Source organism: Pygoscelis adeliae, unplaced genomic scaffold (assembly GCF_000699105.1).
Source record: "Pygoscelis adeliae isolate BGI_AS28 unplaced genomic scaffold, ASM69910v1 Scaffold312, whole genome shotgun sequence".
Classification (NCBI taxonomy): domain Eukaryota; kingdom Metazoa; phylum Chordata; class Aves; order Sphenisciformes; family Spheniscidae; genus Pygoscelis; species Pygoscelis adeliae.
The window spans coordinates 2618263-2632965 of NW_008824234.1; the positions used below are offsets into that span (position 1 = coordinate 2618263).

The 14703-nt window shown below is 38.5% G+C and overlaps 1 protein-coding gene across 1 annotated transcript in view; it reads right to left on the reverse strand.

Moving 5' to 3' along the window:
- Positions 1–6046: 6046 nt before the first annotated feature.
- The window catches only part of ELP2 (elongator acetyltransferase complex subunit 2), a 48822-nt gene continuing 40165 nt past the window's right edge, over positions 6047–14703 (reverse strand). Inside the window, exons 16-21 of the mRNA XM_009334968.1 lie at positions 10980–11052; positions 10359–10545; positions 8611–8732; positions 7968–8110; positions 7330–7443; positions 6047–6358 (exon numbers count right to left, since the gene is read on the reverse strand). Coding sequence (XP_009333243.1) covers positions 6202–6358; positions 7330–7443; positions 7968–8110; positions 8611–8732; positions 10359–10545; positions 10980–11052 — 796 coding nt within the window. The 3' untranslated portion in view covers positions 6047–6201. The remainder of the gene's footprint in view (positions 6359–7329; positions 7444–7967; positions 8111–8610; positions 8733–10358; positions 10546–10979; positions 11053–14703) is intronic.

The window sequence follows — 14703 nt, forward strand, 5'->3', positions numbered from 1 at the left end:
GATACGGGGAATCTGGTGGTTGGCATGGGCACAAAGGCAGCCCCTGGCTGGGGAAGAGGAGTGTCTGAAGGAAGGTCCCACAACTGTACGAGGATGTGCCGGTACGCAGGGCAAAAGTGGGAATGGTTGGAGGGTCAAGGGCTGGGAAAGTCACGGGGTAAACGCGCTGCCCTGCCACCTCAAAATTACCACTGTAGATCCTGATAAAAGTACTGCTGGTAAAATAGCAGTAGTAGAGCATTGCTAAACTGTGCTCAACAACTCCCACCTCCAACAGCTTCCTAATGCACTAAAGGCAAATTCGGATTTTTGTACTGTCAGAGATTTTGTCTCATCCTTTGTACAGCTCCAGATGCTCCTTAAAACAGAGCAAGCAGTATTTTTGCTGCCCATTTCAGTTATTTTAAAGTTTTCTTATTTGCAACAGCCACTTCTTCTTTAAAGTGAGATTGGAGTCTAAATGAGGACACAGCTGTTTCCTCCTCTTCCCTCATCTCCGCAATAGCTGCAATCGGCAGTGAGCCTCGGAGCATTCTCATCTCTTCCCGTTAAATATTTGGGAAAACAGAGATTACTCAGAGTTGCCAAAGTGATGTTTTCAATAGCTGAGCGCTCAGTAATTGACTTCCTTGAAATTTTCACCAGCTTCTAGTTACTTCTGGAGTCCCAGCCCACAAGACAGATGACAGCAGAATAATATACTTTTTTCTTTTTTTTTTTTTTTAAGGCTTAGCATAACATGGAACCTGTTCCTTCTTTCCCGTTTCATAACTGAAAAATGGGCACAATCAATAGCTCACTGCTGGCAGCAGTGTTTAGAGAGACTGCCACGTGGAGCCCAGGCAGGTGCTCCTGGGGCTGACTGTCAGCATCTCTCATCTTCCCAGTTTACACAAGCAGCTCATTTTGTCCTCCAGGTCCCAGTGCACTCCACAGCACCCTCACTACTAAAGTCGGTGTTAGCCTGCCTTTTTGCTCCAACACGGACTTGAGGATGCCTACATTTTGGACTGACAGATTTAAGATGGCTTTGAATAATCTCAGTAAACATTTGATTCTGGTTATAGATCTCAGATTATAAACAAGACCCAGGCCATTTCTTGCTTTCTTTTTCAGAGATGCCTCTCCTGTAGGACAAGACAATCCTACTCCTTTAAGTCTGACTACATAAAACAGTGTGTTCGTATCCTCGGCCATGAGGTCTCCACAAAACAGCATGCTGCCAGTAAAATATTTTCAATAGTGTGTATCCAAAATATTGATAGGATGGCTTTACCTCAAATATATCACAAGGTATTAGAATATTCTTTGCAAACCTTTAGTTTTTCCCCATCAATTTTTTCAACTCCATTTTCAATGGCACTGTACAATGAGCAGAGAATTTCAGAGCACCGTGTCCATTGCCAACAACACATTTCTTAAAGTAGTATTTCAGACTAGTCCAGGGGACTACAGTTTATTACACTTTCTTCTAGTGCATAATGTTTTATAATCAGTAAAAATAATTTTCATTTTCAGTTACTTACTTGACTAGTCTCAAGTCTTTTAAGTTTTGATCTTTAAATAATTCTAGAGCTTCACTTTCAGTACCAGAAGATGCATAAGGGCTCTTGCATGTTCACTAAAACAAAGGAAAAAGCCTCAGAGAAACTACAAACTGCGTTCTCCTTGACTTTCCTGTAACTCTTTAATTTGTAAGTTTAAAGAAGTCTTTAAACATCTTTGCTCTGCGATAAAAGGACTTTTTTTGTCCAGGTAAAGATGCCAGAATTGAGATTTCCCCCTGCAGAACACGACACTCCCCTTTCTAGTGGTGCGCTTTCCAGGTGGTTGTTAATGGGACACCTGGGAGAGGCTAATGGCACCAGCTTGTTTACATTGCCTTTGAATCAGGTAGGGGGAGATAAAGCAGCAATTTAACTTTAGAATGAAAATTTGAGGGGGAATAAACACTATGGCATGTAGTATTTGAAAGCAGATGCCACCAAAATTCAGACTGGAATAATTACAGGCTTTTGAAATATATTTATGGCTATAGTTGATGCAGAAAGATGCAACAGCTCATATTTTAAACTGAAAAAAAAATAATCTGAAAACTTACTCACCAACTGCAGTGTAGGAAGCAATTTGCTTCCTGGAATTGAGATTTTGGGATGAAAGCTGATACTGCTATTGTGATATTTTCCAACAGCAACCATATGGACAAAGCAATAAACTGGTTTCAAAGCTAGATGTTCTGCGTTGTTTTTCTCTTGGTGCTGTACAAGCTTTACATCTATTGGTAAAGACCACCATAAAAAGAGACAATTAAAGCATTAATTGCATAACTGAAAAATATGAGGTGAGTGTTGGCATTTTGTCAGAGCTTTAGGTGCATATTTGTGAATTGGCTTTAAGTTTTTACCCTGGTCTCTTAAAAGTACACCGATCTTGTTTCTCAGTTTACACACATGGACACACATCCTTATGCGTTATTTTAATCAGCTGGATCACTTCAATTCAGGTCTGTCTGAAAGGTAGTGTTCAAAGGTAAAAATCCACAGATTTTATAGGCTTGAGATGGAAGAAAAAAATTCCATGAGTGTCTAACAAGAAGCTGCACCTTGAGCTCACATGCTGGAGATGAAAATCCACACATAACAGCTGTAAAAAGTAACTGTTCACAGGAAAACTAATGAAAACTTACAATCTGCAAAGAGCCCCAATCTGTGGGAAACAAGGCCTCACCTGCATCAGTGCTTATGGCAACATTTAATTAAATGTACGCTATTATTTAGCAGTAAGGTACACGAGCGCATACGTCAATCAGCCCTCGGTACTTCAGAAAGTAGCACTTGAGGGCTGCAGAGGCGCTAAGCGGCTTAGCTCTCTAAACCTGCATAGACCCAGTTCTGCGCATTTTGGATCCAAAGGTTAGTTAAAAAAACTGGACAGTAAAGTGTAAATAGCACTATGGAGAGCCTCAGTTTACAGGGGATGCTGCATCAGCTTTGTATCCTGCTAGGTCACAGAGGTTTAGAATAAACACGCTGCCCTTGTCCAAGCCAGTAACAGAAATGAAGACAGAAACTCAGAAATATATAACACTACTGGAGTCAGAAATTCATGCGGAGGATTAGGCTGCTATAGAGAGGTGCATTTTGACCTGTACCATTTGCCTCTGGGCTTTCACCACTGGAGTAGCATCCTTATGCCTTACCTTAGGACCGGAAGGAAAAAGCAAAGCTGGGACCATCATGACTCCAGACAGCAAGTTTTCACCTCTGACCATTGGACGTGATCTTGCATCACATTGTTAAGGGAAAACAAATGCCGTATTGGAGAGGCTGTGTTGTGAAAAGTTGGAGCTTCCTAAGATTGGAGTTGGCAGGGCTTATTTGATAGTCTTGAAGAAATAAATAAGATTACACTTAACCTCAACTTTGTTTTCACTGTGTGACATTGAACTACCTGCTATAAAGAGGGTGATACAAGCAACTTGCGAAGTATAGAGGCTAACTCCATCTTCCGAAATACACCTGAGCACAATTAGAGTTTTCATTTAAAGGAGGCCATGAAAAATAATCATGTTTTTAGAAAAAAGAAAAAAAAAAAGGATGGGTAGGAATGGAAAGAGGTATGGCACTTCACAAGAGAGAACAGCAATGACAGAGCACTGGGGAAGCATATAAGAAAATGCAGAAATAAAAATGGATACATATAGCAGTTAGACATCTTGGTAGGTAAACGGGACTACGGTCAGGTCAGTCAGGTAAATATGACTGAAGCCGTAATTTTTTTTTTTTTAATGTATGAAATAGTACATGAATGTATGCACTATTTTTAATGACTTAAATAGTCTCTCTGAGTAAGTATATACAAAAGAAAAGCACCTGGAAGATAATAAAAGCAATAGCCATTCAGTGGACAAAAACAACAGTAGATTCTTTCAAATAAAAACCTAATTAAGACAGGTTTTGGGATTCCAGCAGTATTCAATCAAACCTATAAAACAAGAATAATGAAGTAGAATTAAAATAGTAAATGTCTGGCAAATGCTTGCTTTTCTCCATTTTTTACAACAAAGAAACCAAACAAGAGAGAAAACAAATTGTCTAGGGTCTCTTATAATAATCTCAAAGGGTACTATTTTGCTGTTTAAAGAACTCTGTTCTTCATTAGGCAGCCAATGCTACCCCCAAAATGATCACTAAGATTACACTGATTTTTTCTGATAGTAGTTGAGATAATGAAATCCGTACCTGACTTGTCACCCCGACGCTGATTTACATGCTGGTTTGAAAAGACTTTAGTGGGTTTACTGAAAAGATAAAGCCATATGTAAAAGTCACACCCACTAAACGCATAGTAAAGTGATATGTGAATAAAGATAACGTTGTACATAAAAAATATTAATCATGTGTCGGGGTGTCTCTTGACAACCTCTAACTTAATTGAAAATAAAGTGTCTATTACAAACATTTAGACTTGGGAGATGAACAGACTAATCTGATGTATTTGAAGTTGGAACAATGAGGTATATTCTTCAATGCAATTGAGTCACAAAAATCCCAGAGGTAATGGAATGGATTACTAAATCATGTAATAGCTGATGCTCGTTTAATGACAGCATTTCACAAAACAAGAGGGACTATACGACGTTTCACTTTTGCCTACAGGCAAGAGGGGCTGCAAGGCAAGATGTACTAGTATTGGAAAGTATTATCCGGTATAATCATCAAATTGCAGGTAAGATACCAATTACAGTTGTGACGTAGAATAAATGTCCACTTTTGGCAACTTTTTGAAGCCTCATGAGTGATAAGTTATGTCTTCCTTTTGCCAGGACACGGTCTATGGTTGTTTAAAAGTTCACGGACAAGTAAAATACACTACTCAAATGCTTAAAGCACACACGTAAGGAAAGCACGGGGTACTACAAGTAAAACATAGCAAAGCATTTTTATTAAGAAATCAGGTTTTTATTCCCCTAAGTCATTTTAAAGAATGATTTTTTTAATGCTGAAAAACAGAATAAAAAATAAAAAGCTAAAATGTAAAAACCTTTAAAACATAAACTATAATTACTCTGAAAAAGAGTTTGGCCCACTCTGAAAGAACTGTTCTTTATCTAAAGATGCAACACAGCAAAAAGTTGAGCACAATTCCAATTACTTCTGCACTACCAGTTCGGGTAGCAAGTGGTTCTGGAACAAAAATAATTTCACTCCCAAAATTTAACTGGTTTCTAATTAGACTTTGGAATTGGAGACAGACCTGCTGAGGTCTACTATCATTCTATTTAAATTACAAGACAACTGGACAAATAAGTTAACTGGTTCAACTTCTCACCAGAATAGGTAAGGAGCACTCAAAAGTCAGGAAGAGTCCAAAGGCAGTATAAGGAATGGCTGCCACCTTTCAGCTCCTGCCTACTGATATTTGTAAGCTTTTCCAGCGCAAACTGTAGAAGATAGCCCTCAAGCAGAGTAGGAGGTGGCTTTTCTATAGCACTCTGCTCAGAAAGGGCTCACAGGTACACAGAGGAGACACCAGAAGATTTAAGTGGTCTGTGAGTTAGGCTTCAAGCCCCACATGACCAAGAAGCACGAGCCCAGCACTCTGCGCGGCAGAAGAGAGAGGAATATAGACAGGAAAAACAAACAAGCAGGCCTGTCCAAGCATGCAGACACAAACTACTCCTTCTAAAGTAAGGCGGTCTACGACTTGGACCAGGGCTGTAATACACATTCAGAAGGCAATCAGAGAAGGCTGTGTATTTAACTCTGATCTCTGGTTAACCGCACATGCTTAAACACGCAGTGTCAGCACTGGCAGGTCAACTGACAGTTGAGTTTAATAGGAATAAGGAGTTCAAAACAATTCAGTACTGCACTCGCAATCCCAAGCACAGAAGAACTCAAGTACTGGCAGCTTCCCACCCACCCCTGGAGTCAGTGAACAAAGCCGTCTCATTATCCTTCTCCCATCCCTCAGTTCCAGGATATTCACCAACCAAAACATATAAAATACTTCATATTCCTGGAACTGCAGAATTAGAAAAATATTTGACATTTCAAACTACCACAAAAGTTGCTTTAATAAGTTACATGTCGGATGTTTCACTTTCCACAGCAGAAAACAGAAAATTCAACAATCAAAATGGTTAAAGCTGAAATAAAATGTTGTGAATCTGTTTTGCGGACAGGCCTGCTGTCTTTGCTAAAGAGCAAATCTATTGACATTGAATATCTTAACACAGTGATCAGCTCCACAACTTGCAAGCTGCAACCACTCGCTGCTGTTCTGATCATTATGTCCAGCTCTGCCCACATGACGTCTCCAACATAAACGTTTCACAGCAAGAGCATGACTTTGGCTGCAACAAAAAGAAATCCATACAAAATATCAAACACAGTTGGGCATGTGAGTGTAAACATCAACATTTATATAATTAGTACTCTTCTTTTGACACTACCAACTGAGGAAAAACTGACTTGTGACAACCAGCAGGTATTAAGTTCTTAAAATAAGTAGGGCCATTAACAGTAATGACATTTTATCCTCCCACTCATCAATAATTTAAACAGCTATTGATTTCAAGTTTTACCACATTAAGCTGTAGGTCTAGCGTCTCAGTTACTGAGATATGACAGATTTCTGGCTTTTAGCCTGCAATTTCCTGTTATCTGGTGTCTCTTCCCAATTCACTTCAAGCACACACAGGCCAAAGTCACCATAAACTTTTATTTCTGGTAGTACCAATGCCAGTATGTGAAGGAAGAATCTAGGAGAGTGCTCCAAGTGAAACATTCAAAGTCTCTCCACAGTTTCTCTAGCTGTCACTGCAGCAGCACCACATACAGCTTGTCATTCCTTTGGTTTCTGCTAGAAGCTGTTCTTGAAAACTTTCTTTCATCCACTCCAAAATGTTCTGCTGATGTATATAGACAGTGATTCTTTTCCCCCCTCTTCAGTATTTTCTATCATCTTATTTTATGGCTAAAGGTAACAAAGCTTTTTTTTTTTTAAGTGGGGCCAACAAAGGGTAATACTTCTCAAAGCATTTGCATAGCATGAAGTATTTGGGGGTTTAACGCCCCCTGCCTTGGTTTTCGTTGGGGTTTGTTGTTTTCTTTAATAAATCTAACTAACCAATAATCTTATTTCCAGGTTTTGCTTAAAGACATCTTTAGACTTTCAGGAACCAGCCTTTTCCTAAAAGGATAACAATTTTTTATGTACAAATAAACCAGTTTCATGTAATTTTATATTATAAGAACAGAACTCCAGCACTATCAGTCTCAAGAATAATAATTCCTTGCTTCTAACTTACTTCAAAAGACATACCTGTTACCCATCTCAACACACGTGGTCCAATCAGCTAATGCTGTTTCTTGCCCACTCTGCTTCCATGTGTACAAGATAATCTTCCCATTCTCTAAGCCTGCTGCAACAATATATCTATCAAGAGAACAACTGCATTAGTGCTGAAAGAGATTACAGTGGGCAGCTCAAGTGAAGCCGGCTCTAATGCAAGCTAGAAAGAACTAGCAAACACTGCATTGCACCTTGCCCTTCAAATCAGCATTTACTTTTTCATGAAAAAATGTCACAATTTAACTCAAAGCTTCTTCATAAAATGTGAGCAAAGAAGAAACCTGCAAAATCTATTTGGTTAGGAAAAAAGTAAGGAGCTTATTACAGCATCAGACCAGTCAATATTGTTGGAAGAATGAATGTGTTTCAGGTGCGTTAATGCCCCCCTCCCCTCTTTTTTTTTTTCCTGTTTACACTGTTTGGAGAAGTCACCATACACCTGAAAAGAAGGCTAGGAAATAAAAAAGGAGAGTTAATTCAGTTCAAAGAATGATCAAAATATTTGACAAGTAGATCTTAGTTTTCTGTGGCTAAACAGCTCCTAAAGGGAAAAAAAAATACTGATTTCAAATTAAACACAAAGTAGCATTACAGAAAACTAGCAATACCTTCCATCAGGAGTAAGCACATGGCTGATACTAACAGCAGTAACAGAGTCCCCGGCATCCAGTACTGTTGAACAAGGCTTGACTGAATCCAACATATTCCCTTCAGTAGTCACAGATAAATCGCACTGGCCCCAGACAATGACCTGTAAGAAAGAGAATCAGCTAGGAATTTTCACTTTAATCTTTTTGTAAATGCATTTACAAAAACATGAGGAATAACTTAGTTAAAATACTCCCGGGGCACAGAACAAAGTGGATGACCCCTAAAACAGTAAAAAATGTCTATCTACAAAGATTCAACATTTTAGACAGTCTGTCTGATTTCATTAAAGATACTGACAACAAAAACAGACTCTGTTATGAAAGTTAAAGCAAAACTTAAGAGGCCCATAAGAGTTATGTGACATATGCTTGTCTTACTGTATGAAAAAAGGGAGGAAGTCCAACTGGCAGACCACAGTCTCGTACATACATATTCAAACACTTTATTTAGCATACGAAAGTCTCACTGGTTTCTGTGGTGATACACACACTAAGCTTTTTGTGTATTTATAAAATATGTGCTCATTAGAACACTGCATTTGCTAATCTAAAATACGTTTAAAATAATTCTGGGTTTTCAAATTCCTTTTATATTAATTACCTTTTTGTCCCGACTGCCAGTAATAAAATACTTGCTATCTGGTGTCCAATCACAAGACCAAATGATTCGACTGTGAACAGCTGTATTTTTGTCTGTGTGTGCACAGCAACTGAAAACTGGTCCTGGAATAAAACATATAGAGGAAACCCCTTGCTTTAATTACTCTACATATTAAAAGTAATTGTTACTCTTACCTACTCTATGTAAGAACTGCAGGAATACTCGGATGTTATTCCACTCATCTTTAAAGCAACTGGGAATACTTAGCACCACATAAATATTTTTTTCCAACACTTACCACAGTGATAATTAGCACCTGTTCAAGACCATATCAGTCAGCCCTTATAGCACTAGAACAGTAGGAACAGTTTGATCTTTTACACACATATCTGTTTCAGAAGAATTTAAGTCGAAGTGTAAGACCTTCAGGTTCTTTCTATACAAGTTTTTCGTAAGAACACTGACTTCAGAAGTTTTAGTATAGTGCGTTTACCACGTGTACACGTATCCCCAATAATTTCACTACAGTTCCTATTTACCAGTAAAGCCCCAAGAGCTCAAATCATAATGATCTAATCGTAAAGATTAATCTGTTCCCAAAGAGACAGGCTGCCATTTCAATATGCATGCAATCAGGCAATAAATCTGATCAGCAGATGAGTAAATGGCAATGATTTTCCTAAGTAGAAAAGGCTGTCATTTTGGAGCACAGGCTTTGAATAACCACTTCTTAGGATGCCAATACCAGCAGTTTTGCTTTACACTGATAATGATGTTCTTTGTAGACAGAAAAGTTATTGATGAACAGATGAAAAGAAGATTTCCTTTACTTCCTATGAGAATTCATACTCCTTATCCTGAAGCAATGTGTAACTATTGTGGACAATATGCCAAGCTTTGGAATAGAAGTCTGAACAGAACAGAAATCTCCAGCCAGGATACAATCGGACACTGTCTGAAGAGGCCAAAACTCACTGCCAAGTCTCTAGGAAAATTCTATAGAGCCCAGTAGTGTTTATGTGCTATTAAGCCAACAGTGCAATGATAAACGGTTTTCAGCACAAGCATCTGTTCTAGGAACCCATTAAAGGGTTCAATAGCAATCTCCTCATGATTTTGCAAGGCTCAAAGTCTTAATGAGGAAGTCAACTGAGTCTTCACTATCAGCTCTTTTTCTAGACAGAGCCAGTCCTACTCAAATTAATCAATTGTGTAGGATTATCAGAAAGCCACACCAAAGATAGAGATTAATCCTGTCAAGAATCTCAGAGTGTCATGCCCTGCAAACAGGGACAAGGCAGCTCTGTGCAGGACACGGGTGTAGCAATGAACCTTCCAGCCTAGCCTGCACCTATCACTGAGAAGAAGGTTTTCCTTGATAGAATACCAGTTTGATGTTCAGGCATTATGCTCCAGCATGTATACTCGATTTCAGTAAATCTGAAACACACAATCAGAAGCAGAAAGCAGGAGGACAAATAGCAGACTTCATTACATCCATCAATCAAACAGCATTTAAGGCCTGATTATATTCTTCTCCACATTTTAATTCCCTTTCTAGCTTTCCTATACACCCTTAATTACACTTCTTAAAGCCACAGGAGCCTACAACACTATTAATTCTTAAACGTTTTAACGAAAATGGCCATTAAAATATTTTACCAATTCTCTTTCAAATATTTTGAAGCCAAAAATATCAAACAAACCACAAAGTCTTCAAATGTGTATATCCACTTTACATATATTACCTGACTCTGATGAGTCTTGTTTCCTCCACAGTGACCAATTCCTGTCTCTAGAAACCGCTAATAAAAATTTGTCATTAGGAGAAAATGCCAGCTGAGTAACAGTCAGATTGTGAAATGACAAACTCTGCAGTTTCTTCCAAGAAGTAGTGCTCCACAAAATAATTGCTGCATGTTCTTTTTTGGAAGCCTGTATTGATGGAAAAAATATCAGTGAGAATTACTGGAAGTAAATATAAAAGTCACACGTTTCAAAATACTAAGATGTTAAGGGGCTTGTTATAAGGCTTGCAATCAAGATAGAATCAGCTTTCCTCTGGGAAGTTTCAGGATTGTTTCACTACTTTCTACTCATGCTGACGACGTATCAGTAAGAAAATATTTTACACCTGTATTTGTTAGAATTTATCTTACTAATATCTTCAAATGAATCATATATAATTTACAAATAATAGCTTATCTGCATTCACTCTCACCTTTGCAAGGCAACTGTCATCTATACAAAATCTTTCACATTTAAGTGAAAGAACAGAATTCAGCCCAAACTGAATTCTGACTCCTGCTCTGTCAGCCCTAGAAATCTGGTGGCACTTTTCACTAGATGGTGCTAGAATCCTTTCTTACCTTACATGCTGAGGCAATTACAGTGTTTGAATTATTGCAAGCAACACAAAAAATTTCATATCCGTGTCCATATCTGAAATAAATGTGAAAAGATATTTAACACATCACAGTCATTTTTGCAGTATGTATCAAGGTTCTTATGTTAATTTAAATCCCTTTGCAAAAATGAAAGGCACCTGCCAGGAACTTCTCACCACTGTTTCAGTATTACATACCAAGTAATTCCTAACAATGTTCAGCATTCAATATAAACATCTGCATAAATTCTTCCACATTTAGGAACTGACTACAGAACAATCTCTCCAGCCCATTCCACAGTCCTAAAGCATCAGCACTGCAGAAGCTACACTAATGATTAACAAAGCAGACTGATGCAGCATTTAACGTATTCTTATTTTCTTGTAAAGCAATTTTAACACTACCAATAAAAATCAGAAGCCACATATTTGAAGATCACCAAAGAAATACACCACAAACACCCAGCCAAAGGATGCCTGTTCTGTGAAATACTGAAAGAAGATTTCTGAACTAGAGGACAAGAATCATGTCAGAAAAGGAAAACAACACTGTAAAAAACCCAAAACTTCTAGCTTCCTCCAGAAATACATTTTTAATTAGTCTTTGCATGAGTTCTGCTGGAATTCAAGCTCACATATCTGGACTGGGATTTAACTAATAAGCAGAAATGCAACACAGACTAACACAAATTAAATTCAGTCACAAAACAGACTGGAAGTAGAGTAAAACTGGAGATGCAATCTATGCACAGTGGACAAATACAAGCTAAATACCAGTTGCGGGGGGGTTTCCTTTGATTCCTAGCTCTGAAGAGATGGGCAGTTCTCTTAATAAACTCCTTTGGTCAGCAGTGTTGCAAAGAAGTTCTTATACGGGATTGATGTTCATGGGATTTCACTAGCAGCCAAAACAGCCATCTGCTTAAATGACAAATTATCGTCTGTATTTGTTGAACAGAGTCCAGAAGAGTCGCTGCTGGGCATATCCCATAGACAGACTCCCACACTCATGTCTGAAGATTGGGGATGCACTGCCTTTTCGCGAAGAGTAACTGTGCCTGGACCTTCAGAGGGGAGAGGGACTGGTGGCTGCGCTTAATTGGAATGTTAATTTGCAAATTTGATTGTCTTATAAATGAGAAAGGTATTACTGCGTGTCTTCCCCTTACTCTGCCACCAGCAGGAGTTTTATCATAATGCCTACTTTTAAAGCACATTCCTGGAGACTATTTTGTAGTGAAAACCATTGAAAGTCAAGTTTCTAAAACTGAAAAGTATTTATTCCATTGAAAGTATAAATATGCTGAAATTCAATGAAGGAAAAATAACCTGTGGAACAATTTGTGAAACAAGTCCTCAGTTACTTTGGTTTTATCTCCTAAATGTAGTATTGAAGAGCACTTGACAGAAGCATGTTGAGGTTCTGCAAGCAACTTTGTTCTTGCTAAATAGAAGCATTAAAATGTAATCTTTCTCTTTAAATTAAAATAAAACCTAAAATACCGTATTTTGCAAAGTCACATGAGCAGGACTATCATAGGTCAGACCGACAGCCTATACAGCCCAGTGCTGTCTCCAGTAAAGAGAATAAAGTTAGTGGCAATAGGAGATGCTGCTTACAAGAGTGTATGAGCCTTGCAAGTATAGACGCTCCAGTACAACCCCCTCCCCTGCCCCCATACACACAATCTGACCCCTTCACTATGTAGCACAACACCAAAAAAAGGTTCACAATGGAGAAAAGCAACTGCATGAATGAATAATGAAATGACATTTTCAACCACAAGCAATTTTGCCTTAGCAATGTGCAATTCATAGCATTTTTTTATACACAGGTAAACTGACTGGACTTTCAAAGTGTCCAGACAAATGATTACAGTAATTTTCTAGTGTCAAAAAGGATCTCTCAAGACTTCCAAGTGTATTACATAAAATGTACACACATATAAACATAGATATTTATGTCAACACTCAGGCTTTAATCTTAGCCTGCTGCATATAAACTCTCTATGGTAATTTTCCAAGAGGATAAAGATTAGCATACTCTCACAGGATTTATCATATTGTTATTTTAAAGTTATCAGATTATGTAAAAAATTCAGCAAGTTCCTCATACTAAAACCTACTCAAGCGAACAGTTTTCAAAACCCAACATTAATCCTTCAAAATTTGGTGTCAAGTTAGAGCTGGGAATACACAAATGTCAATGACAAACAAGCTATTTTAGCAAGTCAGTTCCTCACACTGTTTTTCTGCTGCTATGGCAACTTGAAATCTACATTATGTGATTTCTGCATTATGTGATTTCATGTTACTTCCTTCAAGATTATCCTGAGCAAAATAACTTGAAAGTCTATGAATGCTTTACATCTTGTTGCCCTTGCATAAAAGAATCCCTATCAATAGCAGTGTCTCTAAAAACAGAAAAAATTGCTCAGATAAGTCACCTGAAGACCATCATAAAATGCAGTTATTTTAATGAATGCAGGATATAAAAGCTGATAGGCAGTACTCCTGTAGCAGAATATCAAAAATTAATGTCTCACTAGACTTTGAGAAATGTCAAAGGCAAATGAAGAAAAATTTTGGCCTTGGTTCCTTTTCACTACTTAAAGATCCCTCATCAAACTACTTATGTGAGTGGGTGCATTAGCGGCCATGGCATGCACAGGAGAAGCAGTTAACGTAAGTTAGAAATTATAAAATGTGCAGATATGATCTAATATCCACCAGCTTCCCTCCTAGAAGCACTTTTGCGTACAAACACTGTAAAAGAGCTTAAACGCATTCAAAGAAGATTAACTGCCCGGTTGAAGGTAAAGATGGGCTCCCACAAAACCTCCCACTCAGCCAAATGAAAGCAACCTGCAAACTGTTTTCCCAGAGCTTTTTATTTCCCGCCCCCCAACTGAAGTCACAAAAACTGGTAACATATAAAGGTAGCTGTAATCATTAGCAAAAGCTCAACATTCTTCTTGTTCCTGCCCGAGACCACTCTTTCAGGAAATTCAGATAAATAAACCCATAAGAGCTTGAGACGATTCATTTCTTTGTGCTATACTTTGAAGATTGATACTAAAACTTTGAAGACCGTGAAAGTGTAGCCTAATGTTACCGTGGTCCTCAGGGAACAAATAAGGTGACAGCCTTCATTTGCAAATTGTTGTGAATCTCAGAAAAGAAGGAACAAAACAGAGCTGAAGAATTCTAAAACCCTGCAACCTCAAAACAATTATTGTCATGACCACTTAACCCTATTACCTTTGCAATCCATAACGCACTCTATCAGCATTCAATACCCAAACTGGGTTTGTAACCATCTTACTCAACATTCATCACTTTCCTCTACCACGAGGCACATCCTATTTTGGCTGCTGCTTCCATCTATTGCATCTTACAACTCTGTTAGTGTCCTGGTTTTGGCAGGGATAGAGCTAATTTCCCTCCTAGTAGCTGGTACAGTGCTGTGTTTTGGATTTAGGATGAGAACAATGTTGATAACACACCGATGTTTTAGTTGTTGCTAAGCAGTGCTTACCCTAGTGAAGGGCTTCTCAGCTCCCCATGCTCTACCAACTGAGAAGGCTGGAGGTGCACAAGAAGCTGGGAGGGGGCACAGCCAGGACAGCTGACCCAAGCTGGCCCAAGGGACATTCCATACCATGTGATGTCATGCTCAGTACATAAACTGGGGGAAGCTGGCCAGG